The sequence below is a fragment of the Staurois parvus genome, unplaced genomic scaffold (assembly GCF_062004578.1).
Source record: "Staurois parvus isolate SC_StPar_1 unplaced genomic scaffold, SC_StPar_1.0 ptg001325l, whole genome shotgun sequence".
Lineage (NCBI taxonomy): Eukaryota > Metazoa > Chordata > Amphibia > Anura > Ranidae > Staurois > Staurois parvus.
Genome location: NW_028319121.1, coordinates 633,234 through 660,503, shown reverse-complemented (window position 1 = coordinate 660,503; position 27,270 = coordinate 633,234). Strand labels below are relative to the sequence as shown.

General features: G+C 46.4%; 1 protein-coding gene across 1 annotated transcript in view; it reads left to right on the top strand.

The window, feature by feature from the left end:
- The window catches only part of SFXN5 (sideroflexin 5), a 444,072-nt gene that overhangs the window by 23,399 nt on the left and 393,403 nt on the right, over nucleotides 1-27,270 (top strand). Inside the window, exon 2 of the mRNA XM_089661198.1 lies at nucleotides 9,935-10,003. Within this exon, the coding sequence (XP_089517324.1) occupies nucleotides 9,935-10,003 (69 nt within the window). The remainder of the gene's footprint in view (nucleotides 1-9,934; nucleotides 10,004-27,270) is intronic.

Genomic DNA, 27,270 nt, shown 5'->3' with positions numbered 1-27,270 from the left:
CTTTCATGTGTACTTACCCAGCCAATCTTCCCCACCCCTTCTCCATATTCCATCATCCCATCGCCAGGCATGTATACTTACCAAGCTACACTTCCTCACCCCCGCTCTGTGTTTCATCCCCAAGCATGTGCACTTACCGAGCCAAGCTTCCTCACCCACTCCTCATAGTACACCACCCCATCTCCAGGTATGTGTACATACCAAGCCACATTTCCTCACCCCTCTTTGTAGTCTATAGCCACATCCCCAAGAATGTGTACTTATCCATGCTTCCTTACCCCTTATCCACGGTCCATCACCCCATCACCAGGCATGTGTACTTTTCCATCCACTCTTCCTCACCCCCTCCTGTATTCCACCCTCTGTCCTGAGACGTGTACTTAACCCATTCCCAAGCATGTGTACTCATGCAGCCATGCCTTCTTGCCCTCACCCCGTTCTCCACCCCATCTTCAGGCATGTGTACCTACCCTTCCTCATCTCTTCCCCCATCCCCAGGCATGCATGCTTACCCAGCCATGCATCTTCACCCCTTCCCTGTAGTCGAATCCCACTACCCCCACCATTCCCAACATGTATACTTACCAAGTCACACATCAGACATGACACCCAGAGAGCTGGCCCATAAAATGGCTGAGAGTAGAAAACTGAACAGATATACACTCACCAGCCACTTTATTAGGTACACCTGTTTAATTGCTTGATAACACAAATTGCTAATCAGCCAATCACATGGCAGCAATTCAATGCACTTAGGCATCTAGACGTGGTGAAAACGACTTGCTAAAGTTCAAACCGACCATCAGAATGGGGAAGAAAAGGACTTCAGTGACTTTGAACGTGGCAAGGTTGCTACTGCCAGATGGGCTGGTCTGAGTATTTAAAAAACTGCTGATCTCTAGGAATTACAGAGAATGGTCCGAATAAGAGAAATTATCCAGTGAGTGGCAGTTGTGTGGACGAAAATGCCTTATTGATGTCAGAAGTCAGAGGATAATGGGCAGACAGGTTGGAGATGATAGAAAGGCAACAGTAACTCAAATAAGCACTTGTTACTACCAAGGTATGCAAAATACCATCTCTGAATGCACAAAATGACGAAACTTGAAGCAGATGGGCTACAGCAGCAGAAGACCACACCGTGTGCCACTCCTGTCGGCTAAGAACAGGAAATGGACGTGACAATTTGCACAGGCTCACCAAAATCAGACAACAGAAGATTGGAAGAACATTGCCTGGTCTGATGCTTCTCAATTTCAGCTGTGACATTCAGATGGTAGGGTCAAAATTTGGTGTAAACAACATGAAAGCATGGATCCATCCTGTCTTCTGTCAATGGTTCAGGTTGGCGGTGGTGTAATGGTGTGGGGGGGGGATAGTTTCTTGGCACACTTTAGGCCCCTTAATACTAACTGAGCATCATTTAAATGCAACGGCCTACCTGAGTATTGTAGCTTACCATGCCCAACTGTCAGGAATGGACTTGCCAGTAATGGTGGGACTCACCTGCCTTGTGGGCTGCAGTACCAGGGCTGGCCAGCGGGTGCTCCCAGCAATCAGAGACTCAACCCTGCAGCCAGCCAAACACCTGAAGTTGATCATGCAGGTGTATTTAAGGGATGGCCAGACCTGCAGTCTCGGCCTTGGTGCGTGTTTTTCCTGGGCCCTGTATCTTGTTCCTGTTCCTGTCTCTGTCTGATTCATTGCTGACCCTGCCTGATCCGGACCTCTGCTGACTTCTCCTGTTTTATCCCTGGCTTGTGACCCCGACCATTCTCTGCCTGACCCCCTGTACCTACCTGCCCGATTGTTATTGACCCGGCCTGCCTGACGACGCTTGCATTGTATGTACTGTTATCTGTGGGTGGTTTGGTTTGGTTCGTTTGCACTGTGTTATGTTTTAGTATTGCACTGCGTTTATGTTTGTATTGTTAGTCTTTAATAAATTATATTGTTTATAACTTATCTGAAGCCTGCGTTTCCCTGCGTCAGTCACATACCTCTGGTCACACCCCGGACCAGACACCATCCCTTTAAACAGTTGCAAGAAAAAGTATGTGAACTCCTTGGGATTACGTGGAGTTTTGCATGAATTGGGCATAAAATGTGCTCTGAACGTCATCTAAGTCACAACAATAGAAGAACACAGTCTGCTGAACATAATACTACACAAACATTAGATGTTGCCATGGTTTAATTGCACATAACATGTAAACATTCACAGTGCAGGGAGGAAAAAGTATGTGAGGCCCTAGCTTAATGACTTCTCCCAGAGCTAATTGGAGCCAGGAGTGAGCCAACCTTGACCTGGGAGAAGTCATTAAGCTAGGGCCTCACATACTTTTTCCTCCCTGCACTGTGAATGTTTACATGTTATGTGCAATTAAACCATGGCAACAGCTAATGTTTGTGTAGTATTATGTTCAGCAGACTGTGTTCTTCTATTGTTGTGACTTAGATGACGTTCAGAGCACATTTTATGCCCAATTCATGCAAAACTCCACGTAATCCCAAGGGGTTCACATACTTTTTCTTTCAACTGTAGCTACAGTGTCCCCATCTTCTGATGGCTCCTTCCAGCAGGATAATGCACCATGTCACAAAGCTCAAATCATCTCAACTTGACAATGGGTTCACTGTACTCCAATGGCCTCCACAGTCACCAGATCTCAATCCAATAGAGCACCTTTGGGATGTGGTGGAACGGGAGATTCGTATCATGGATGTGCAGCTGAAAAATCTGTAGAAATTGCATGATGCTATCATGTCAATATGGAGCAAAATCTCTGAGGAATGTTTCCAATACCTTGTTGGATCTATGCCATGAAGAATAAGGCGGTTCTGAAGGCAAGAGGGGGTCCAACCCGATACTAGCAAGGTGTATCTAATAAAGTGGCCGGTAAGTGTGGCCCTCATCTGTTGGGCAATGTCTCTTGTAGAAGTGTGGATTTTTTTTTCTCTAATATACCCTATTACTAATATTTTTTGGCATTGTGCCCAGCCACCTTACCCCCTTGCACAGGTGCATGTCTTCTTGAGATGAAGTGGACATGCCATAATGCCTTGCATTCCCTGTGGATTTCCAGCTTTATGTAATGGCATGCTGTGACTTGGGATGTCCTCTTGGAGTCCACGGGGAACTTACCTCCCAAGGTGGCCATGCTGCTTTTGTTTAGGGAACTGCTCAAAGAGCGTTGTCACCCTAGGACTTGACAGTCAAGAATTTTTCATTATGACTATGTTAAGTAGTATGAAGATTGGAATGAAGAAGGAAAATGGAATGACACCACTTGAAAAAGTGAGGAGTTAACCTACTCTTCTATGAATTTTTTATTTTTACATTTAGTTACACTTTAAAAATAATGAAATCCTTACGCCAGCCTTCCCTGCAGTCTTGCAGAGTTGTACAGACTCCTCTCCTGTACTCGGGAGAATAGGAAGTAAAACTCGGCGGTGGGGTTTTTGGACTCGGCTCAAAGTGTTCATTTCAAGCTGCGCGATTAGGAGTGTGAAATATGTTGCATTATCTTTAATCATTTACATTTCATCTGTGTTGATGAAATAATCGTTCAGGAGCATAAAAATATAAGAATGTAATAGCGCAGCCGTCCCACCTACGCACATGCACCAGTGCTGGGTGCAATATGTTGATGACGTGTTAACCCTTTCATATCCAGATTGATTTGTAGCTGTCTCAGGGACTATCTTATATCACATGTAGGATGAGGGGAGAGAAGCGCCTTGGTTGCCCATGGCCATCAATCAGAGAACAGCTGTTGTTTTCTGCTTGTCTTTGACAAAATGAGCCAACCTTCCTCACTGCCTTTTCTTATTCCTTGTGGGTGCCAGTTGTTATGTTTCAAACACTGCCTTATGCATTGGAATACCCCCTTTAGATCTTGCTCCATCTGGCCGGTATGGCCACCTGCTGAATATGCACCCTCCACAGACAGCTTAGCTCCTCAATAAGACACAGCAGTTTAGTCCAACATAGTTTTACTTTTTAAATGTAGTATATGGGATGGTAATTTGAAGTGTAAACAGACAATCTTTTCAGCTTTATACCTGCTATGAAGGTTGGTAGCTTAGTGAGGGATTATGAAGAAGAAGGGATGGGTTTATCTGTGGACTAAACTAACTAGCCCCAACATACAGGGACATTGGATCATACCATTCAGAAATATGGTAATAAACGTGTTGTAGTAAAGCTGAATTGGCACTGGGGTTGATTTACAAAAACTTCAACTTCGAGGAGTTTTTTGTCCAAGCATAATCGTACTAGCTGAAGTTAGAAGCTGATTGGTTACCATGCACAGCTGCATCAGATTTTGCACTTTCCAGTTTTAGTAAATCTACCCCTAGATGCCAGCATCAAGGCTTTAATACACCCTCCTCGAATAGGTTGGTAGATATTTTGTTTTTTTTTTCCCCTGTAACCTGTGGAGCAATGTTTTGTTTTGTTTTTGCTGGTCTGAGTCTCACTTGCTCAGCTGTTTCCTCCCCACCTTCTAGTGGATTCCAGAATATAGTGGTTTTGGAAGAGTCAGACCTAGGGCCTGAATCTTGTTGTGGTTTTGGCCAATCCCTAGGGGAGAGAATGCCTAGTAAGATAGCTGAGGGCTGTATCAATAGTCTGGTATCTGGAGCAGCAGGGTTTTGTCCAGGAGGAGAAGACCCCATCCTGAAGGGCTGCTGTCCTTCTGGGGTCCCAGCTCAGTGAAAACTTGGAAGGGGGGCTACTTTGTGAGAGGAGCTAGAGCCAATTCAAAGGGGGTTCACTGAGGATGTGGTCCAGGAGCTCATGGGAAAAGGGTCTGGCTGATATTGGACGGAGGCATTAAAGTATACAGGGATATTGTAAGTATAGGTCTGAGTGTGGGATCCCAGTGACTGGTGCTGTTTTAACCCTTTGAGTGTCTGCTCCAGTGTTGCTAAATGGGACTGTTTCTATGCTTGAAGTCCCTGTGTTGCTGGTTCTCCTACTGTCAGGAAGTGGGGAAATTATCCTGTACAGTATAGTCAAGCAGAGAGCATCCTTTTGCTATGTTGTGCACTAAATTTGGAGCATCCAAAAGCTCACCCTGCACCCCAACCAAGTTCAACGAGCTTCAAATCGTAAAAAGACATTCCCTACCTGGTTACAGAGTTCCCAGATTGTCAGCCTTTACACCCACTTGGGAAGTGAGCCTGAGACGCATCAGGGATCTGCGCTACACATATATAATGAAATCCAAAGCAACAGTAATGGATACACAATAAGTGTTCTAGAACACCAGTGATGACATTTGCAAAGCAAAGCAAGATAGTTCAAGCCGTGATTTGTCATCATTGTGATGATTATGGTTTACAGCTCATGAAAACCCCAAATCCACAATCTCAGAAAATTAGAATATTCCATGCAATCAATAAAACAAGGATTGTACATAGAACAATATCGGACCTCTGAAAAGTAGAAGCATGCATATGTACTCAGTACTTGGTTCCAGGTTACGTCTCTGCAAACTGCCACCAGGTCGTGACCCTAAGAATCACCCTACAACCTTCAGATTGCTGGAATGGAGAGGCTACAATGTGGAGACTGTTTACAGGGCTGGAGGAAAGAGCAGTTGGGTACAAGCAGAGGTCAGGACAGATGGCAGGTGAGAGCATAGTCAGGTCCATACAAAGATCTAAGCTGGCAGTAAGCAAGAAAGTACTCAGGTCAACCTAGGTCAGCAATGGTAAGAAAGTATTGTAACTCTTAAGCTTTCAGTCCATCGGTGATCAGACATGACACCAGCCACTTCAAAGGCAATTGCTTAAATACCCTTGATGGTTATAGAACATGTTGAATGTCATTGCTGGCAACTTGGCAAGTCCTGGCAGGGATTCTGCATGCTCCATTGGAAGTCCTGTTAGGGATTCTGAGAGTACCATTGGAAATACTGGCAGGAATTTTGCAAGTACCCTTGAAAGTCCCAGCAGGGATTCTGCGAGTACCCTTGGGTGTCCCGGCTGAGATTCTGCGAGTACCCTTGGGTGTCCCGGCTGAGATTCTGCGAGTACCCTTGGGTGTCCTGGCAGAGATTCTGCGAGTACCCTTGGGTGTCCCGGCAGAGATTCTGCGAGTACCCTTGGGTGTCCCGGCAGAGATTCTGCGAGTACCCTTGGGTGTCCCAGCAGAGATTCTGCGAGTACCCTTGGGTGTCCCGGCAGAGATTCTGCGAGTACCCTTGGGTGTCCCGGCAGGGATTCTGCGATTACCCTGTGAAGTCCCAGCAGGGATTCTGCGATTACCCTGTGAAGTCCCGGCAGCTATTCTGCGATTACCCTGTGAAGTCCCGGCAGCTATTCTGCGAGTACCCTTGGACGTCCCGGCGGGGATTCTGCGAGTACCCTTGGAAGTCCCGGCAGAGATTCTGCGATTACCCCGTGAAGTCTCAACAGGGATTCTGCGATTACCCTTGGAAGTCCCGGCAGGGATTCTGTGAGTACCCTTGGAAGTCCCGATAGCTATTCTGCGAGTACCCTTGGAAGTCCCAACAGGGATTCTGCGAGTACCCTTGGAAGTCCCGGCAGGGATTCTGCGAGTACCCTTGGAAGTCCCGGCAGGGATTCAGAAAGTACCACTGGAGGCCCTGCTAGGGATTCTGAGTATAGTATCCTTGGAAGTCCTAGTAGGAATTTTGAGGGTACAATTGGATGACCTGGTAAGGATTTTGAGAATAACATTGGAAGTCCTGATAGGGATGCCATGAGTGTCATTGGTCGTCTGGGCAGTGATTCTTCAGTAACTCTATCCTGTCAGATTCTGACGCTTTTCAGGTATACAGGCAGCCAAGAGTGTCATGGCTGTCTGTGTACAATAGCCAGCAGAGGTGATTCCGCCATCCACGCTGTTTAGTGGGGGAATCCAAGCATGCATAGCTAGCCTAAGAGGGGATTTCCATCTCTTTGGAGAATGTTGTGCCTACAGGACAAGAAATTAAGTTTTGGCTTAGATACGCTGTCATAGCAGCAAGCGGCTCCTTTGTTCACATACCCTACAGAAGCAGCGGTGGAATTCAGGTTGATGTTCTGTCTGCAGAGCCGAATGTTACTATTTCCGGAAATCAGGTCAGATTGATGGCTACGCCTGATGTAACCTGTAAACGTCCCCCAGCTGTTCTCCTGGCTTGTAGACCGGCACATATGCCGAACACAACATCAGCGATCCGATTCATCCTCTCCAGGGCCTAATGTGATTTTCCACCTTATGGAAGGTCTGCCCGCGATCCGGCTATAAGATTCGCTGCATTACCGCTTCCCTGATGTGTTCTGACTGCACCGTATCTAAAGCTGTATTTCACATTATACAAGATCTGTGTTTTCCAAGTCTTTCCTCCGGGACCAGAAGAAAGCATCCTACGCGTATAAATTACATTTTCATTTGATTTGATCATAAAGTTTCATCCAATACTTGAGCATCGTGAAGATGAAAATAGTTTGGTATCCAATATATTATTCTTTGGATTTACATCTGATCGATCGATTATTCCATGCATCGTACCCAAACCCAATGCTTAACCTAAATCTGAAATTAACCTCGTCAATATCGGGAACTTTCATCCCCTTCCTGCCCAGGCCAGTGTTCAGCTTTTAGCACGGTTGCACTTTGACAATTGCGCAGTCATGCAACACTCTACCCATATGGAATTTTCGTGGTTTTTTTTTTAGACAGATACAGCTTTCTTTTGGTGGTATTTAATCACCACTGGGGTTTTGTATTATTTGCTAAACAAATTTGTTTCTGTTAAAAAAAAAAATTGCAAATAAATAATTTTTTCTTCACTTATGTGCGCTGCACAGATGAGGCTGCACTGATGGGCGCTGATGAGACTGCACTGATGGGCGCTGATGAGACTGCACTGATGGGCGCTGATGAGACTGCACTGATGGGCGCTGATGAGACTGCACTGATGGGCGCTGATGAGACTGCACTGATGGGCGCTGATGAGACTGCACTGATGGGCGCTGATGAGACTGCACTGATGGGCGCTGATGAGGCTCCTCTGATGGGCGCTGATGAGGGTGCTCTGATGGGCGCTGATGAGGCTGCACTGATGAGCGCTGATGAGACTGCTCTAATGGGCGCTGATGAGGCTGCACTGATTGGCGCTGATAAGGCTGCTCTGATGGGTGCTGATGAGACTGCACTGATGGGCGCTGATGAGACTGCACTGATGGGCGCTGATGAGACTGCACTGATGGGCGCTGATGAGGCTGCACTGATGGGCGCTGATGAGGCTGCTCTGATGGGCGCTGATGAGGCTACTCTGATGGGCGCTGATGAGGCTCCTCTGATGGGCGCTGATGAGGCTCCTCTGATGGGCGCTGATGAGGCTCCTCTGATGGGCGCTGATGAGGCTCCTCTGATGGGCGCTGATGAGGCTCCTCTGATGGGCGCTGATGAGGCTCCTCTGATGGGCGCTGATGAGGCTGCTCTGATGGGCGCTGATGAGGCTGCTCTGGTGGGCGCTGATGAGGCTGCTCTGGTGGGCGCTGATGAGGCTGCACTGATGGGCGCTGATGAAGCTGCATTTATGGGCACTGATGAGGCGGTACTGATAGGCAGCACTGATAAGCTGCACTGATGGGCACTGATGGGGCTGCACTGAAAATCAGTGGCTGGCCAAATTCAGCCTTTGGCCAAATCGATTATCGTTTTCGGCTGGAGTGACTATGTACAGCAGGCTGCAGAGGGGTTGCCATGATATTTTGAGTGAGGTGAACTTTCCATTTAAGCACTCTAGTACCGTGCTGTAGCCGAAATACGGCTACAGTGTGGTTCTCTAATCTGGGAGGGCTACTGTAAGCCGTCCTCCAAGAACGCTCCTCATGCGCTTCCCCTAGGATGTGCATCAAGCGCTTTGCGACCGTTGTGTTCTTTGGACACAGCTGATCACAGGTTGTGGTAAAGGGCCAATCACAGCAGCCCTTTACCAAGTGATCAGCGGTGTCCAAATTACAGCTGATCACATGTGAACAGACTTGCTGCTTATCAGCTTTTCCTTCCCTCATCGCTGTCACCGTGTTAGGAAAGGAAAGCCGATAACCAGCAATACTGACAGCACTTTAACGACACTGAATATCAGTGCAGCCCCAGCAGTTGCCAGTCCGTTCGGCCTCATCGATGCAGCCTCATCAGTTCCCATCAGTGCAGCCTCATCGGTGCCCATCAGTGCAGTGTAATCAGTGTATCATTAAAACCGTAATCAGTGATAATACTATACACTGTCACTGTACTAATGACACTGGCTGGGAAGGGGTTAACATCTCGGGTAATCAAGGGGTTAAATGTGTGCCTAACCATGTGTAATGTGTGTATAATGAGATTGTTCTCCCTGTACAGAGCCCTGTGTTGATTGTCAACACAGGGCTCTGGGCTGTGATTGGACACAGCTGATCAGCAGGTGCCTGCTGGCTAACTCCCTCTGTGAACAATCACAGCAGGAGTCGGCGGGCAGGGGCACACACGTGGGACCTGTACCCAGAAGAAGCCAATGATGGACAGGTATGTCACTGTGCCTGTACAGGCCGCCTGTCCACAGTACATTGCAGGCAGGAGGTCTGCAAGATGTTAAAGCAGCAGAAGAGGAGGAGGAAGCACAGATCAACAGAATGAATGAAACAGAAGCAGGGAGATCCTTGCACTGCAGGTACTGCTTCCTCTTCAGCAAGGAGAACAATGAGTAGCACAGGAGTGACCTCACAAAATCCTACTCTAAATGTCACCAGGATAATGCTTGGGCATTAATATTTATAAATGTTCCCTAAAAGATTTTTGAAGTTAGGTTCATTTTAAAGCATTCCATAGTTTGCACTTCAAGACTACAGAGCACCACCATTGCAAAGATAGGTGACCTGAATCGGTGGGAGTCCTCCAATCTAATGCTGTGTTTGTCTTCTCCCTCAGAGCACATTCTACGGAAGATTTCGACACTTCCTGGACATCATCGATCCACGCACACTTTTTGTAACAGAGGTAAGTTCTTTAACTTCTGTTAGAAGAGCACTATGATAAATCTGAGTTTGTTTTATTTTTTCTTTTTAAAGATTTCATAAATTTGATGTGTTATATTTTTGTATTTTCTTTAGTTAAAATCTTTTATTGTAGAAAAAAAAAAAAATTTAAAGTGGAAGGCAAGCCAAACCTTAACCCCTTGGCGCCGGGACCTCCTGGCCCTTTAAGGGTTTCAGAAGCCGGGAGGAGGGGGCGGGGTTTTAACGTCATGTGACCAACGTGACTTGCCATCACAGCGGTCACATGATCGGGAAAGGTCCCGATCGAAAGAGGGGATCGGGACCTTTCCGTGAGTACCGGACATGTGTGCTGGGAGTGCGCAGGGCGCGCTCTCAGCACATATGTTTTTTGTTAATTGCACGCAAATGTGCGGCCGCTCGGCGTCAAGGCCCAGACACCGGGAGGCCGCACATTTGCGTGCGGCCGGCGTGAAGAGGTTATTTAAGCTTTAATTTACTCCCACCCCCATTCTAAACCTATTCTATTCACCCTGTGAAAGGAAAGAAGTCTATACTTACCTGTTCTGAAGATGCTCCAGTCCGGTCATGTGATCACTCCAGCGAGAGATCCCCGACAACGGGTGCAGAGCCTGGGCGGTGACGTCATCCAGAGGCTTACTATGGGGCACACGTTGTCAGCCGTCCCTCCTCTACACTGAAGCCGGCGCTGGGAGCCGATCACGTGACCCGGAACGACTTCAGAATAGGTAGGTATAGACTTCTTTCCTTTTACAGGGTAGGCCTGAAATGGGGCTGGGAGTAAATTTAGGCTTAGTTAGGGTTTGGTTGGACTTCTACTTTAATAGAGGTGGTATGTGCGTACCTTTGTAAAACAAACGTACTAAATGAACCCTTTCCCGCCGGCACTTCCCAGGGCCTTTAAGACATTCTAGACGCCAGAAGGCGGGTCATGATTGGCTGTCACAGCGGTTACATGATGGGAAAGCTCCTGATCACAAGTAGAGATCGAGAGCTTTCTGTTACCCGCCGGTAACTGCTGGGTTCGTACAGGGTGCATGGTTTCAGCACAGCCATATTTACATCTTGGTATGCATATATGCGGCTTCTTGGCATTAAGGCCCACCGGCCGAGAGGCCACATATATGCGTTCGGCTGGTGGGAAGAGGTTACAGAAATGCTATCTAATAGGGATGCACCGAAATTTCAGTGGCTGAAAAGTTTTGGCCGAAAACACCCCTTTTGGCCAATACAGGTGCCGAAAACCCCCCGCCCCTCGCCACCTCCCACCCCTCACCGTTGCCGCCCGCGCCTTGCTTCCACCGGCCGTCGCATGGTAGTTCTCAGCCTTACCTGAGAAACTACTGATCCCGGTGCTGGGTATAGAGATGAGTGAAGGAAAGATGGCCGCCACTCATCTCTATGCCCTTGGAGGACCGGAGCGACATCACTTCCCGTTAAGGCCATTTTTTTTCTAAAGCACTAGATCAGTGCTTTTTTTTTTATCCAATGCTTTACATTTCAGAGGAGAGATGTGGGGACTTATTGACCCCATATCTCTCCATAAAGAGGACCTGTCACTAATTATTTCTATAACAGGGGATGCATGCATTTTTTGTGATAAGAATAAAAGTGATTTTTTTTTTTTTTTTTTTTAAAGGGACAGTGCAAAACGAAAATTACATAAATTAATAAAAAAAAGTTTAAAGTGCCCCCGTCACCCCGTGCTCGCATGTAGTGGTGAACACATATGTAGGCCATGCCCACATATGTAAACGGTGTTCAAACCACACACGTGACATATCGCCAGGAACGTCGGAGCAAGAGCAATAATTCTCACACTAGACCTCCTCTGTAACTTTACACTGCTACCCTGTAGAAATGTTTAAAGCATCACCCATGGAGATTTTTAAGTACCGCAGTTTCACGCCATTCCACGAGCGTGCGCAATTTTAAAGCATGACATGTTGGGTATCTATTTACTCGGCGTAACATCCTCTTTCATATTTTACAAAAAATTGGGATATATATCATTGTTTTCTTTTTGTTTTTTTAAATCAGTGTATTTCTTTCCAAAAAATATATATTCATTTTTAAAAATACTGCGCATTTTGATTTCGGTTTTCAGCCAAGTGCAGTTTGAATTTTCGGTTTCGGCACCAGAATTTTCATTTCAGTGCACCACTACTATCTAACGTAGGTAAGCCATGTGATTTTCTTTCCTGCAACCATGGGTTGCAGGAAAGAAAATTGCTCGATTTCCTTCATCAACACAGACCAGTCCCTCCCGCAGCGCTATTGTGTTCTGCTGACGGGAATCCTTCCCTGTCGGCAGAACATAATGATTACTCCTGGTGGCTATAGCCTCCGGCAGTAATCAAGCAATAAATCTGATGGCCTGCCTGCCCATGGATGAAACATATGTTGTCTGTTCCCTGCTGAACAGGCCAAGATTAGTTCAATTTATGGCCTGCTTTGTTTCTTAACCACTTGCCATCCGCCTGCTGTTTATAAACGGCAGGGCGGTGGCAGTCCAGGGGCGGGTTGCCGTTCATAAACGGCACCCGCCTTTTCTAGCTGTGCGCGCTCCCTGGGAGTGCCCAGCACCGCAATCCGGTGCCCGCTGTGTCCTCTGGACACAGTGAAACACCGATCGTCGGACGGGACCTCTGTACGAGGTCCCGATCATGTGATCACTGATTGGCCAATCGGTGATCACATGCAAAGTAGTAAGCAATGATGTCACTTGTGACATCATTGCTTACTACGTGTGAAATCTGTGAATGATCAGAGGTCACATGGTACAAGGCTATTCACAACAGCCTTGTACCATGTGACAAGCTGTGACCAATCACAGCTCACTCTGTCTGCATTCTTGCACTCATTGAGAAATACAGAGAGAAAGAGAAATGATTGCTTTTACATCCTATATGGGTGTAAAAGCAATCAGTGTAAAAAAAAAAAAAAAAAAAATCTTCATCACCCCCCACAAGTAGTACAGTGTCACCATGGTGACACTGTACTGCTAGGGTGACGGTATATAAAAAAAAAAATAAAAATAATATAAAAAAATAAAATAAAAATGTAAAAAAAAAAGTTTAAAAATTATAATTTTTGGTTATAAACTAATTTGGATTTTTTTTTTTTTACTAAAAAAATAACAGAATAAATTTTGGCCAAGATTTATGATGAAATATTATTTATTTGCAAAATTTTATAAAAAAAAACACTTTTTCAAAATTTTTGGACATTTTCATTTACATAGCAAAAAAATAAAAATCCCAGCGGTGAATAAATACCACCAAAATAAAGCTTTATCTGTCTCACAAAAATGGTAAAAAATTCATATGGGTACAGTATTGCATGACCGCGCAATTGTCATTCAAAGTGTGATAGCGCTGAAAGCTGAAAATTGCCCTGGTCAGGAAGGGGGTAAAAGTGTCCGGACAGGAAGTGGTTAAAGTGTATTTCCAGCCAAAAAAATATTGTAGTTGTGTGTGTGTGTGTTTTTTCTTTTTCCTTTTGGATTAAAAAGGGGAAGGATTGCAACCTCCTTTTAATGTTTCATTTACTGCTTCCAGGAGTTATTTGTTTTTTTTTCTCCAACTAAAGCTGGCCATAGACGTATAAATATGTGGGATTGATCAGTGTGTGGCAGTCCCTGTACCACAGAGGTCGATCGTTAGCTGGAAAAGTTTTTGCCGCCGTGCCACCTGCCCAGCTTCTGAAACCTGTGCGGGCAATGTCAGCAGAATTATGGCTTTAATTACACCCTAATTAGAGAGAAGAGGGTACAGCAGATATATTTTTATAACCGTAATTAAATAAAAGTGACATTGGCTGAGACAGACTGCTAACACACAGCTGGGGACTCTTCATTAGATGTAGGGTGCTTCTCCGTAACCTGAAGACAATGTGGGAACAGACACAATGGGGGACGAATATTGTGCTGTCATCGTTCTTTGGGGTGCAGTGCTCACCTATCTCACTTGTATTCTAGGGAAATGATCACGTATTTTAAGTGAACTGACATTTTGATTTCTTTACTTTTATTATTATTACATTTACAATCATTTACCGTATTTTTCCCTCCATAAGACGCGCATTACCATAACTCACACCTAGATTTTAAAGGTGGAAAACAAGAAAAAAATATTCTGAATCAATGGACTGCAGACATAGTACAGGAAATGACAAGAGACTGCGGACACAGTACAGGAGATGACCAGAGACTGCGGACATAGTACAGGAGATGACCAGAGACTGCGGACACAGTACAGGAGATGACCAGAGACTGCGGACATAGTACAGGAGATGACCAGAGACTGCGGACATAGTACAGGAGATGACCAGAGACTGCGGACATAGTACAGGAAATGACCAGAGACTGCGGACATAGTACAGGAGATGACAAGAGACTGCGGACATAGTACAGGAGATGACAAGAGACTGCAGACATAGTACAGGAAATGACAAGAGACTGCGGACATAGTACAGGAGATGACCAGAGACTGCGGACATAGTACAGGAGATGACCAGAGACTGCGGACATAGTACAGGAGATGACCAGAGACTGCGGACATAGTACAGGAAATGACCAGAGACTGCGGACATAGTACAGGAGATGACCAGAGACTGCGGACATAGTACAGGAGATGACCAGAGACTGCGGACATAGTACAGGAGATGACCAGAGACTGCAGACACAGTACAGGAGATGGCCAGAGACTGCAGACATAGTACAGGAGATGACCAGAGACTGCGGACACAGTACAGGAGATGACCAGAGACTGCGGACACAGTACAGGAAATGACAAGAGACTGCGGACACAGTACAGGAAATGACAAGAGACTGCGGACATAGTACAGGAGATGACCAGAGACTGCGGACATAGTACAGGAGATGACCAGAGACTGCGGACACAGTACAGGAGATGGCCAGAGACTGCGGACATAGTACAGGAGATGACCAGAGACTGCGGACACAGTACAGGAAATGACCAGAGACTGCGGACACAGTACAGGAGATGACCAGAGACTGCGGACACAGTACAGGAGGTGACCAGAGACTGCAGACATAGTACAGGAGATGACCAGAGACTGCAGACATAGTACAGGAGATGACCAGAGACTGCGGACATAGTACAGGAGATGACCAGAGACTGCAGACATAGTACAGGGGATGACCAGAGACTGCAGACATAGTACAGGGGATGACCAGAGACTGCGGACAGTACAGGAGATGACCAGAGACTGCGGACACAGTACAGGAGATGACCAGAGACTGCGGACACAGTACAGGAGATGACCAGAGACTGCGGACACAGTACAGGAGATGACCAGAGACTGCGGACACAGTACAGGGGATGACCAGAGACTGCGGACACAGTACAGGAGATGACCAGAGACTGTGGACACAGTACAGGAGATGACCAGACTGCAGACCTTTGAGGAGTGGGTACCCGAATTTGACAGGTACCTGCTCCCACTCCAGCGGAGTTGTCCTCCCTGTAGTCTTTTGGGACACGTGACAGATCCCTGAAGACTACGGGGCCATTCACAAAGCGCTGCGCTTCTCATGCATTTGCAGTGGGCACCCGGCTATGAAGCCGCAAGCTGTCCCAGCGGGTGCCCACACTAAAGATGCCGGGGAGAGAAGACGGCCGGTGAAATCAGGACACCGATGGACCAAGGAACAGGTAGGACTGAGCAGCAGGTTCTTCTGCAAAGTAGGGAATTCCGGTCCAGCCGCTCCATATTCGCTCCATAAGATGCACAGATATTTTCCCCTATTTTTTGGGGGGGGCAAAAAGTGCATCTTATGGAACGAAAAATACGGTAGTTATTTGATTCAGTTGCTCCAGAGCTTAGTAAATAAGGGGGAGCTCCTACTGATTTCCTTTTATTCAATCGTGCAAGAAAAAAAATGCTTTATTTATTTGTTTTCCTGGCATGTGATTGGGTATTCTTTGCAAAGCGAAGCTTCACCTCATTTACTAAGCTCTGGAGCAACTGTACTTGCAAAGTGCACAGTCTATTTGCCTTTAGTAAATCCACCCCATTGCATTTCTTCAGTGTCAGACTTCTGTAACCTGCAGAAATCCAGACCGGTCCTAGCAGTAAACAAGCAGTAAAAGAATTGAGCCAACACAGGATCGCTCTTCACTGCAATTCTAAATGAGTTCCCGTATTCACTAAATGACAGCCATAACCAATGTAATTACTTCAGTGATTTATTCAGCACTGACCCTGCGGTCTCACGGGGGAGATTATGTTTACAGCGGAACAGCTGAACTCCATGCTAAGTTCACATTTGTGCAACGTGGGAACACATACAAATCGCACGTTTCTGCGACGCGCAAAGAACACACATCCCTCACAGGCTTGTGGCAGCGCCATTCATTTTTAACGATAACAAAAAAGATACGCGATTTTAATTTTTAATGGCACCCCAATGCACCTTGCTAAAGAGTGTGTCAAAATGTATACATAAAAAAAAAAAGTGGGGCTCACACTTTTATGAGATTTTCATGCACGGACAGCCCATTAAAATGAATGGGCTGCCTCAAATGTGACGCACCAAAACGCACGTTCACTGTCGCACTTGCATAGGTGTGAACAGAGTTGTAAGGAAGCTCTGTACTCATTGATACGTCCTTTTTTATTTTTAAAGTGGAACATAACCGCATGCCGACTGCGCACTGTAGTTTTACTGCTAGAGTGCAGGCCGGCTGGGCAAAATCATGTATCTATTTATCTATTTCAGGTACTTATATATCGCCATCAATTTACGCAGCACTTTACATATATATATTGTACATTCACATCAGTCCCTAACCCTCAAGGGGCGTACAATCTAAGGTCCCTAACCCTCTAGGGGCGTACAATCTAAGGTATTTATACCTGATTGTTTATACCTGATTGTGTGCCCGCCAACCCAACTGTGCTGTCACTGGTGCAAGCACATGCAGATCATCAGCAGGTCCTAGCCAATGGTTCATGGCCAAGACCTGCCGATCGGCTGAGCAGATGACAGGAGAGAGATCTGTGTTGGTAAACAGCACAGATCTCTCTACTGACAGTGGGGATGTGGCAGTTTTTGTCTCCCTGCAAAGCAGGGAATAAAAAGTCACCTCCCTTTTGTAAAGGCACCACGCAGTAAACTCATGAACGCTTGTTAGGCACACAGTTAACCCTACGATTGTCCCAGATGTTACCCCTTCCTACTCCGTGACCGTGTATATTTTTTGCAAGGATCACACAGTGTCACTGGTGATGTCCATGTCAGTTAGTCTGTTCCTACTCAGTGTCAGATTGCCACACTATTATTATAGGTAGTTACAAGCTCTGTCAATTTACAAAGTGTTTTACATATACAGGTGTACCTCAGTTTACGAATTTAATGCGTTCTCCGGGACGTTTCGTATTGCGAAACATTTGTAAACCGAAACATGGTTTCCCATAGGAATGCATTGAAAACCAATTAATCCGTTCCGGAGGTCAGAAAAAAGTAGAAAAAAAAACTAGCTGTCATAGGTCGGTGCCTGTTTTTAAATGTAATTACAGGATTTTTTTCTCCTTCACTATAGCTCACAGAATCAACTGTCACTCCTCCCCCCCCAGCTAAAAGAAACAAAGTTTCCTTTTAGTTTATTTTCCCAAGATAAAAGAAACAAAGTATCCTTTAGCTTTGGGGAAAGTGACAGCTAATTCTGTGAGCTATAGTGAAAAAAAAAAAAGACACTTTTTGTATTGCAAAAAAAATTCATAAACCGAGGCATTATTTTCAATGGATTTTCATTCATAAACCGAAAATTACATTAACTGAGGTGTTCGTAAACCGAGGTATACTTGTTGTGTATGTGTGTGTGTGTGTATATATATATATATATATATACACATAGTATATTGACATCAGTCCCCAACCTTCAAGGGGCGTACAATCTAAGGTCCCTAACTCATATTCATACATACACACACTAGGGACAATTGAGACAGGAGACAATTAACCTACCAGCATGTCTTTGGAGTGTGGGAGGAAACCGGAGTACCCGGAGGAAACCCACGCAGGCACAGGGAGAACATGCAAACTCCAGGCAGGTGGTACCATGGTTGGGATTCAAACCAGCGACCATAGTGTTGCTAGGCGGAAGTGCGAACCATTTAGCCACCATGCTGCCCTATCACAGTCTCGCTATAAGTCGCTGATCGCCACCATTACTATAAAAAAATAAATAAATTAAAATTCCAGTATATATGCTGTCATTTGTCGACTCTATAACTTTCACTAAAACCAATCAATATACACTTATTATTATTTATCAAAGACATGTAGCAGAATACATCTTGGCCTAAATTTATTAAGAAATTTTATTTTTACTTTTTAATTGGATATGTTTTATAACAGAAAGTAAAGATTGTTTTTTTTTTTTGGGGGTTTTTTTTTTTTTTTAAATCTTCGGTCTTTTTTCATTTATATAATAAACAAATTACAAAAACCAAGTGGTGATCAAATACCACTAAAATAACGCTTTATTTGTGTGAAAAAAAAATCTAAATTTTGTTTGGGTACAGCATTGTATTACCAGTTAAATTAGCGCAGTGTGATATCGGAAGAAATGGCCTGGTCGTGAAGGGGGTAAAATCTTCCAGAGCTGAAGTGGTTAACCCACTGATTTAAAGCAGAACTTTACCTATAACAGGCCCAGACTAGGACAAAAAATAGGCCAGAGCATTTTGGACTGAGCAGCCCAAAGCCCGGGGGACCCTTTCCTCGGAGCCCAGTGGCGACCTTTGCAACCCTGGTAGTTCCACCACTACTGTCAGTAGGTTTTTATTTTTATTACATTTTTTACAATTTTATATTTTATTTTTTATTTTTTTTCGTAGGAGAGAAAGGGGGAAAGGAATGAAGGAGGGAAAGAGAAAGAAAGCAGGGAAAGAAGGAAGGAGGGAAAGAAAGGAGAGAAACAGGGGACAGAGAAAGAGAAAGAAAGAGAGACATATAGAAAGGAAGGAGGGAAAGAAAAAAAGGAGAAAAACAGGAGAGAGAGAGAAAGAAAGAGAGACGTATAGAAAGAAAGAAGGAAGGAAGGAGGGAAATAAAGAAAGGAGAGAAACGAGAGAGCGAAAGAAAGAAAGAGAGACAAATAGAAAGAAAGAAGGAAGGGGGGAAAGAGAAAGAAAGAGGAGAGAAACAGGAGACAGAGGGAGAGAGAGAGAGAGAGATGTTAAGAAAGAAGGAAGGATGGAGGGAAAGAAAGAAAGGAGAGAAACAGGAGAGAGAGAGAAAGAGACGTAAAGAAAGAAAGATGGAGGGAAAGAAAGAAAAGAGAGACAGAGAGAGAGACGTATAGAAAGAAAGAAAGCAGAGAAACAGGAGACAGAGAGAGAAAGAAAGAGACATACAGAAAGGAAGAAGGGAAAAAAAGACAGGAGGGAAAGAAAGAAGGAACGAGGGAAACAGCAGACAAAGGGAGAGAGAGAAGGAAAGAGAGACATATAGAATGAAAGAGGGAAAGAAAGAAAGAAGGAGGGAAGCGGCAGACAGAAGGAAAGAAAAAGGAGAGAGAGAAAGAAAGAGAAGTAAAGGAGAGAAACAGAAGACAGAGAGAAAGAAAGAAAAAAAATTAGAGAAACAGGAGACAGAGAGAGAGAGAAAGAAAGGAGAGAAACAGGACAAAGAGAGAAGAAGGGGGGATAAGACACAAGGTTGGGGGGAGTGTGGGCGGGGCAGACACAGGAGTAAAGGGTGGGAGGAGGAGGGGCAAAACCAGCTTTCTCTCCCCTCTCCTGTCTGTGGGGGGGGGCTGTCAGCTTTGGGGACAGAATCTGCTGACAGATCCCCCGCAGCGCTGCAGGAGATGAGGGGGGCCGGCCCCAGGGGGAGCATACAGGAGCCTATGACATGCAGGAGATAGATAGAAGGGGTGGCCGGGCGGAACATAGAGGAACCGAAAAATGCACAGTCCTCTGTGCCGCCCGGCGGCCCCTCCTATCCAGGCGGCCCCAGCCCACCAGGCAAATGGCCGGTGTGCCCTCTGGCCAGTCCAGGCCTGCCCATAACAGCTTGTTAAAAAATGATGTTCTTTAGCAAGGACCGTACAGCACATTCCACAATAAAGTGATGCTAAAGCTTCAGTTTTGTTTTCATTAAATAACAAACCTGTTATTTTTATCTGCTCTGTACAGTGGTTTTGCACAGAGCAGCCCTGATCTTCCACCTCTGGGGTCCCCCGCCGTCACTCCTCATCCCACTGTGCCCACCACCATCGGAAGCCGCTTCCTATAGGGTCACTCATGCGTAGGCTGATGACGTCAAGCCGCAAACCGGAAGTGCGCATGCCGCCATTTTGGAAAAGGGATTACTGTACAGTCTGTCTAGTGAGGTTTACCCTGTAGTGTCCCAGGTGGACACTTTTAAATGTGGGTTTATTTTGAACATTTTAATAAAGTCGCTTTTAATTGGCAATATTACATTATATGGAGTATTTTTTCCTATGTTTGTGTAGTTTGACCTGGCATTATGGGTCAAACCTGGAGGTGACCGCAATAGTGTGTCAGAGGTGAATGTACAATAAAGGGTGACACAGAAGCTCCGCACTTGTGTATGCAGTAGTGTGATTATTGAGGTTTTAAACATACCAAAAAAATGTGCTAAGAGGGCTTCCATCTCTCAAAAACCTAAATTGCAACCTGTCCGTAACATGTCCAGCCAAAGCAAATCACTTACCCCCAGTTCACATCTATACGGCCGTGCGGGCCGCATTTTGCACGGCCACGAGAGCCCATTCATGTGACACGCAGGGAAGAAGTCCCTGCACTTCTTTGGAAAATGCAGCCCGCACGGGAACCTCGGTTCCCAGTACGGTTGCGTTTTCCATTGCAGGCGGCGTGCCATTAGAACTAATGGCATCCGCCCGCGGGTCCGCAGATTTTTGTGCAGATCCGCAGCGGCACCACCCACACAGATGTGAACCTAGGGTGAGAGTTGAACATTATGTGGGTCAATTTTGTTGAGTCGTGAAAGTGGAGCCAACAGGCCCATTTACACTGCTCAAAAAAATTAAAGGAACAATTTTTCATCAGAGTATAGCCTCAAGTGAATTAAACTCCTGGGGTATTGATCTGGTCAGGTAAGTAGCAGAGAGGGTTGTTAATCAGTTTCAGCTACTTTGGTGTTAACAACAGGTGCACTAGATGGGCAACAATAAGCCAACAACCAAAACAGGAATGGTTTTACAGGTGGAGGCCACTGACATTTTTTTCCCTACTCATCTTTTCTGACTGATTTTCACTAGTTTTGCATTTAACTAGGGTCAGGGTCACTACTGGCAGCATGAGGCCATACCTGGACCCTACAGAGGTTGCACAGGCAGTCCAATTCCTCCAGGATGGCACATCAATACGTGCCATTGCAAGGTTTTCTGTGTCTCCCAGCACAGTCTCAAGAGCATGGAGGGGATTCCAGGAGGCAGTCAGTTACTCTAGGAGAGCTGGACAGAGTCGTAGAAGGTCCTTAACCCATCAGCAGGACCGGAATCTTCTCCTTTGTGCAAGGAGGAACAGGATGAGCACTGCTAGAGCCCTACAAAATGACCTCCAGCAGGCCACTGGTGTGAATGTCTCTTTCTCTGACCAAACAATCAGAAACAGACTTCATGAGGGTGGCCTAAGGACCCGACATCCTCTAGTGGGCCCTGTGCTCACTGCTCGGCACCATAGAGCTTGATTGGCATGTGCCATTGAACTCCAGAATTGGCAGGTCCACCACTGGCACCCTGTGCTGTTCACAGATGAGAGCAGGTTCACCCTGAGCACGTGACAGACGTGAAAGGGTCTGGAGAAGCCGTGGAGAACATTCTGCTGCCTGTAACATCGTTCAGCATGACCGTTTTGGTGGTGGGTCAGTGATGGTCTGGGGAGGCATATCCATGGAGGGACGCACAGACCTCTACAGGCTAGGGAATGGCACCCTGACTGCCATGAGGTATCGGGATAAAATCCTTGGACCCATTGTCAGACCCTACACCTGTGCAGTGGGTCCTGGGTTCCTCCTGGTGCAGGACAATGCCCGGCCTCATGTGGGGAGAGTATGCAGGCAGTTCCTGGAGGATGAAGGAATTCATACTATTGAATGGCCCCCATGCTCGCCTGACCTAAATCCAATAGAATACCTCTGGGACGTCATGTTTCGGTCCATCAGAAGCCTCCAGGTTGCACTGTCCGTTGTCTCATTAGGGGCATGCCCCAATGTTGTCAGGCATGCATACAAGCACGTGGGGGCCATACAAACTACTGAGGACCATTCTGAGTTGCTGCAATGAAATTTCAGCAAAATAGACTCGCCTGCTGCATCATTTGTTCACTTTGATTTTCGGGGTGTCTTTAAATTCAGTCCTCTGTAGGCTGATAATTTTCATTTCCATCAAACGATGGGACATCCTTACATTCCTAACACATTGCAAAGTCCATATCTGTATAAATATCCAGCATGATATTTTTCCCCATTGAGATCTGATGTGTTTTCAAAGTGTTCCTTTAATGTTTTTGAGCCTTGTATGTGTACATTTCGAGGGTGTATCATGGGCAGTGTTGATAAGCTCTTTCATTTCTGCTATTTATCGTGTACATTTAAACCAATCCAAAATGTTTGGTGATTCCATGGCACCCCAGCAGGACGGGGGATACAACATCTAACTGGATTAACCAAATGCATGGTCAGGGATTTCTAGTAGGTGGACTTGGGGAGGGATGAATGGTGAAGGAGATATTGATCAGGAGTGTAGTCTAGTGTGGAAGTGTTGACTTTAGCAGTGATATATTATGCAGTTCCAGCCTGAAGGGTTTGAGGGCTGTACATGCCCACCAGATATGTAGTAGAGAGCCGGGTTCTGATCCGCATCTCCAGCAGGTGGGTAAAACCGAGGAGGGGAATTTGCTAAACTGCAATGGGGTTCTGTACCATATAGACATTATTTTGCAGCCAGTTTATTGCGTGGATGCATTCACAAAACCTTTATGCAGATACTATAAGTAAAAGTCCGTTCCCACTCTTCGACAAGGTGAGGCTAAGCTCCTGTTCCAATTGCTGACACAATCTACTAGCATTCCCTAGTGTTTGGGAAAAAAGGAGGGAATATAATGTAGAGATCAGATGACATTGTGGGGTGTTTCTGGTGCAAATAGATTCAAAAGGTGCATGGGGTCAGGACCATACAGAACGTAACTTGGGGCAGCTGACGATAGGTAGTCAATTCATCCCAAAGGTGTTCAGTAGGGTTAAAGTCAGGACTTTGTGCAGGCTACTTGAGTTCCTCCACTCTACACTCATCAAACCATGTCTTTATGGAGCTGGCAGGCATTTGCAGGCTTTCCACATGGTTTTGGAGTTTGTGGGAATTTGTTGATGCAGCCAAATGATCATTTGTGCTCTCAGGTACTGATGTTGAATGAGAAGACCTGGCTCACAGCTGGCGTTCCAGTGCACAGCAAGGTGTTCAGTAGATTGAGACAGATAGTAGAGTGTTTGAGATCAGGGCTCTGTGCAGGCCACTTTAGTTCCTCCACACCAAACTCATCATGTCTTTATGGAGCTGGCATTGTACACAGGGATACAGCCATATGGTCTTCTCCAAATGGTTTTCGCAATGTTGAAAGAACACAATTGTATTAAATGTCCTTTTATATGTTGTAGTTTTACCAGGACCCTTCACTGGAAACATCTGAACTCAGCGTTTGAATTTGGAGGGGGTCAACAAACTTCTGAGATAGCGTGTATGATGAGAAATGCACAGGTCAGCCTACAATAAGTAAAGGCGTGGGCAGGTAAATTTTTTACCCAGACCTTACTTTTCCTATACAAGTTAAGTCGGATTCCAGCTCTTGCCATGTTGTTGGCTAGTTTGACCGTCCATTCCTTTAATACAGGCATGTCCAAAGTCCGGCCCGCGGGCCATTTACGGCCTGGGGGTCGGTTTAATACGGCCCTCCAACAGCCCTCCCTGCTCTGTGTAATGTGGCCCTCCCACGGCCCTCCCTTCTATGGCAGACAGTCTTCTGCTTGAGAGCAGAGGGCAGTGCGCATGCCTGACTGCGGCGCGTTCTCCCTGGTCTGTGTAAATGCGGTTGTCGCACGGCCCTCCCTTCTGTGGCAGACAGTCTTCTGCTTGAGAGCAGTGCGCATGCGTGACTGCGCCGCGCTGGGAGCGACAGAGGGCGGTGACGTCAGAGCCGGGCTTCCAGCGTGAAGTGCGTTTCTCTTCCCCTCCCGGCTGCCGAGCAGAGACTTCAGCTCCAACTACCTTTTTCACCCTTCACATTAGTGCAGGTAAGTTTTTTTAAAATTAATTTTCAATACATTGTGAAAACTCAGCTGTCAGTTGATCTTAATGTTATGAAATGAAAAGTATGTCGTTTGCAATTAACTTGGCATAAAATAATTTATTTGCATTTAATTGTAATGGTTCAAAGAATGTTCGGAAAAATGTTCGGCCCTCCACCATGTTCACTTCATCCAATCTGGCTCTCTTTGAAAAAAGTTTGGACACCCCTGCTTTAATAGAACATAGACTCAGAAGGGGGCAGAAAGGGTTGGGCTTCAACCCAAGATACCTTCAATCGTTGAATCACCTAATAGTTTTTGTTGCAGGTCAGCCTATGCAAGTGTTGAAAAAAGAGACTAACATTTATCTCTATAATGAAGGAGCCAAGATCACTTAAAGAAAACCAACAGAAACATGGGGTGAACATGCATACCCCATGCAGATGTTCTTGCTGGGAATCAGTTGTAGCATCCACCTATATCCTGCTAAGCACAGTTGATGTCCACTTTGCTATGTAGGCTACGACTCTGGCTCCATAACGGAGGAAGCCTATTTCCCCCAGGCAGACATGGGTGATGGCGGTGCTCGGAGCCGTGTTGGAATTTTGTCACAGCAATATGCAGCTCTGCTTCACATTGGCCACTGGTTTGTATGCAAGGCCTGCTTCCAAGTGTTACTGTGTTGTTATAGTAACTTTTCATATCCTGTACAGAAGAGATTAGAGTCTGAATAGAAGAGAACTGGCTCCTAGATTTTCCCACCTCGCTGCTTTTCATACCTGGAGAGTGTTGGAGCTCCTGTAAAGAACATTGAAAAGTTGACCTGCAGAGGTGAAGACGTGTCAATGTCCTCTATTGAGTAGATCTAAACCCAGGGCAATCTCATATTATGTTTAACATGTTTATGCCATTTCCGTACTCATTTAAATTTTCTATCTGCAGCTTTCATAAACAATACCTGTTGACCCTGCCATGGAGATGCTTGTTGAAGCTAATCCCCTGGGAATGGGATAAACTACCCTTGCATTGGGCACCCTCTTGCACTGCAAGGGTTAAATTCTCATTCAGTGTAAGGGCTTGTTCACACTTGACTGTTTTACCAACTCTTGCCAAACGCCCCTATAGCGTTTGGCAAGCATTGGTCCGGCGTTTGCGGAGCGTTTTTTAACGCTCGGCAAACGCTGCATGCGCAGTTCAGCGGCGGTTGCTAGGCATTTGCCAAGCGTTAAAAACGCCCTACAAATGCCTATAATGAAGTTTGAATGGTGTTACCGCTCCGCAAACGCCGGCCGGGCGTTTGCGGAGTGGCACCATAGACTAGAATGGGAAGCTTCAACGCCTCCTGACTCGACAAGAGGCGTCCCTTTTGCCGCGACGCTAACGTTCCCGTTAGAACAGCACCATGTGCTGCAATGTGCAGAATTGTCCGAGGCATTTGGGAAGTGGTAAAAACGCTTCCCAAACGCCTTTCTGCTGCCTGCACACAACGCTAGTGTGAATGTCGCCTAGGGGTGCAGTGGTAAGGTGTATTACTTTGGCAGGCTTCCTCCATCCATGTAACCGGTCCTCCACAGCATCCTTCCTTAGCGGCTCTAGGCCGCAGACACATGCTTGCATCCGCACATACAGTACCTGGAGCTTGAAGACCAGCACTAGACCCTGCTGAACTGAGGGGTAGGGTAAGTAATACACCTTGTCCTTGCACCCCTAGACTAAACAAACACTAATCCTTGCAGTATGTGGGCTGGGGACAGTGCCAGGGCAAGATTTGTCTCATTCCTGCAGCTCATCCTTAAAGGAGAAGTACAGCCAAAGCTCTTCTGACTGTACTTCTGTGGATCACAGGCGTGAAGTTCATTCTGCTTCCTGTGACCCGTTTTTATCAACAGTGGGCTAAAGCCCACTGTTGGCTGACGTCACAAAGCCTGTCAAGGCTGAGGAAGAATGGCAACTATATGGTCAAGATCCACCCAGGAGTCTTGACCAGCACCTGGCTTAGTCTCAGCGCAATCAAGCGAGAGCCTGAGCCAGCTGCTCCCGGCCCCTCCATAGCCCAGTGCTCCGGTGAGCACTTGGGGGGGTGGTGCAGACGGTGGTGACTGACAGTATGTCATGTACCTGGTGCTGGAGCCTGGTGTGGAGAGGAAGCTGATCCCCTACACCTCCGTCTTGGTACCCCTTGTAAAGTAACAGGAGGCACGATTGCCTAGAGTGGCATGAGGGTCTGGCAGTTCTGGTGACGATGGCTGAAGTCTGTGTGCGCCTGGATGTAGGTTGGACCACGACGCAGGGCAGCAGGCACAGCAGGTTGGTAGACAGGCAGTGGGCACTTGGTGGGCTGGCAAGTCACAGGCTGAAGGTACTTGGCAGGGTGGCAGATCACAGGCAGCAGACACTTGGCAGGCTGGCAGTTCACAGGCAGCAGGTACTTGGCAGGCTACGGGACTGAGGATGGAAACCACAGGCGGGCAGAGCAGTGTCAGACAAGCCTGGTCGGTCACTAGCAAGCACGTTAGGAACAGGGCAGTGGGCAAAAGAGTGGTCAAGTTCAGGCAGGAGTTGGCAACAGTAAGCAGACAGGCAGAAGGATCAGGCAGAGAAATGGACAAAGGGCAAGCCAGGGGTTGGTTCAGGCATAGTTCAAGCGTGGTCAGACAGATTAGGACTGCAATAGGAGATCAACCAAGGGAACAGGTAGTAGGTAGCAGAAAGTTGTAGACCATAAGGCAAAGTACTAGTGTAACAGTAATGTTTAACCCCTTCGCTCCGTTGCCTCCTGGCCCTTTAAGGGTTTCAGAAACCAGGAGGCGGGGTTTAGGGTCATGTGACCGCCGTGACGAGCTGTCATGGCGGTCACATGATCGGGAAAGGTCCCGATCGAAAGAGGAAATCGGGACCTTTCCGTGAGTACCGGACATGTGTGCTGGGAGCGTGCAGGGTGCGCACTC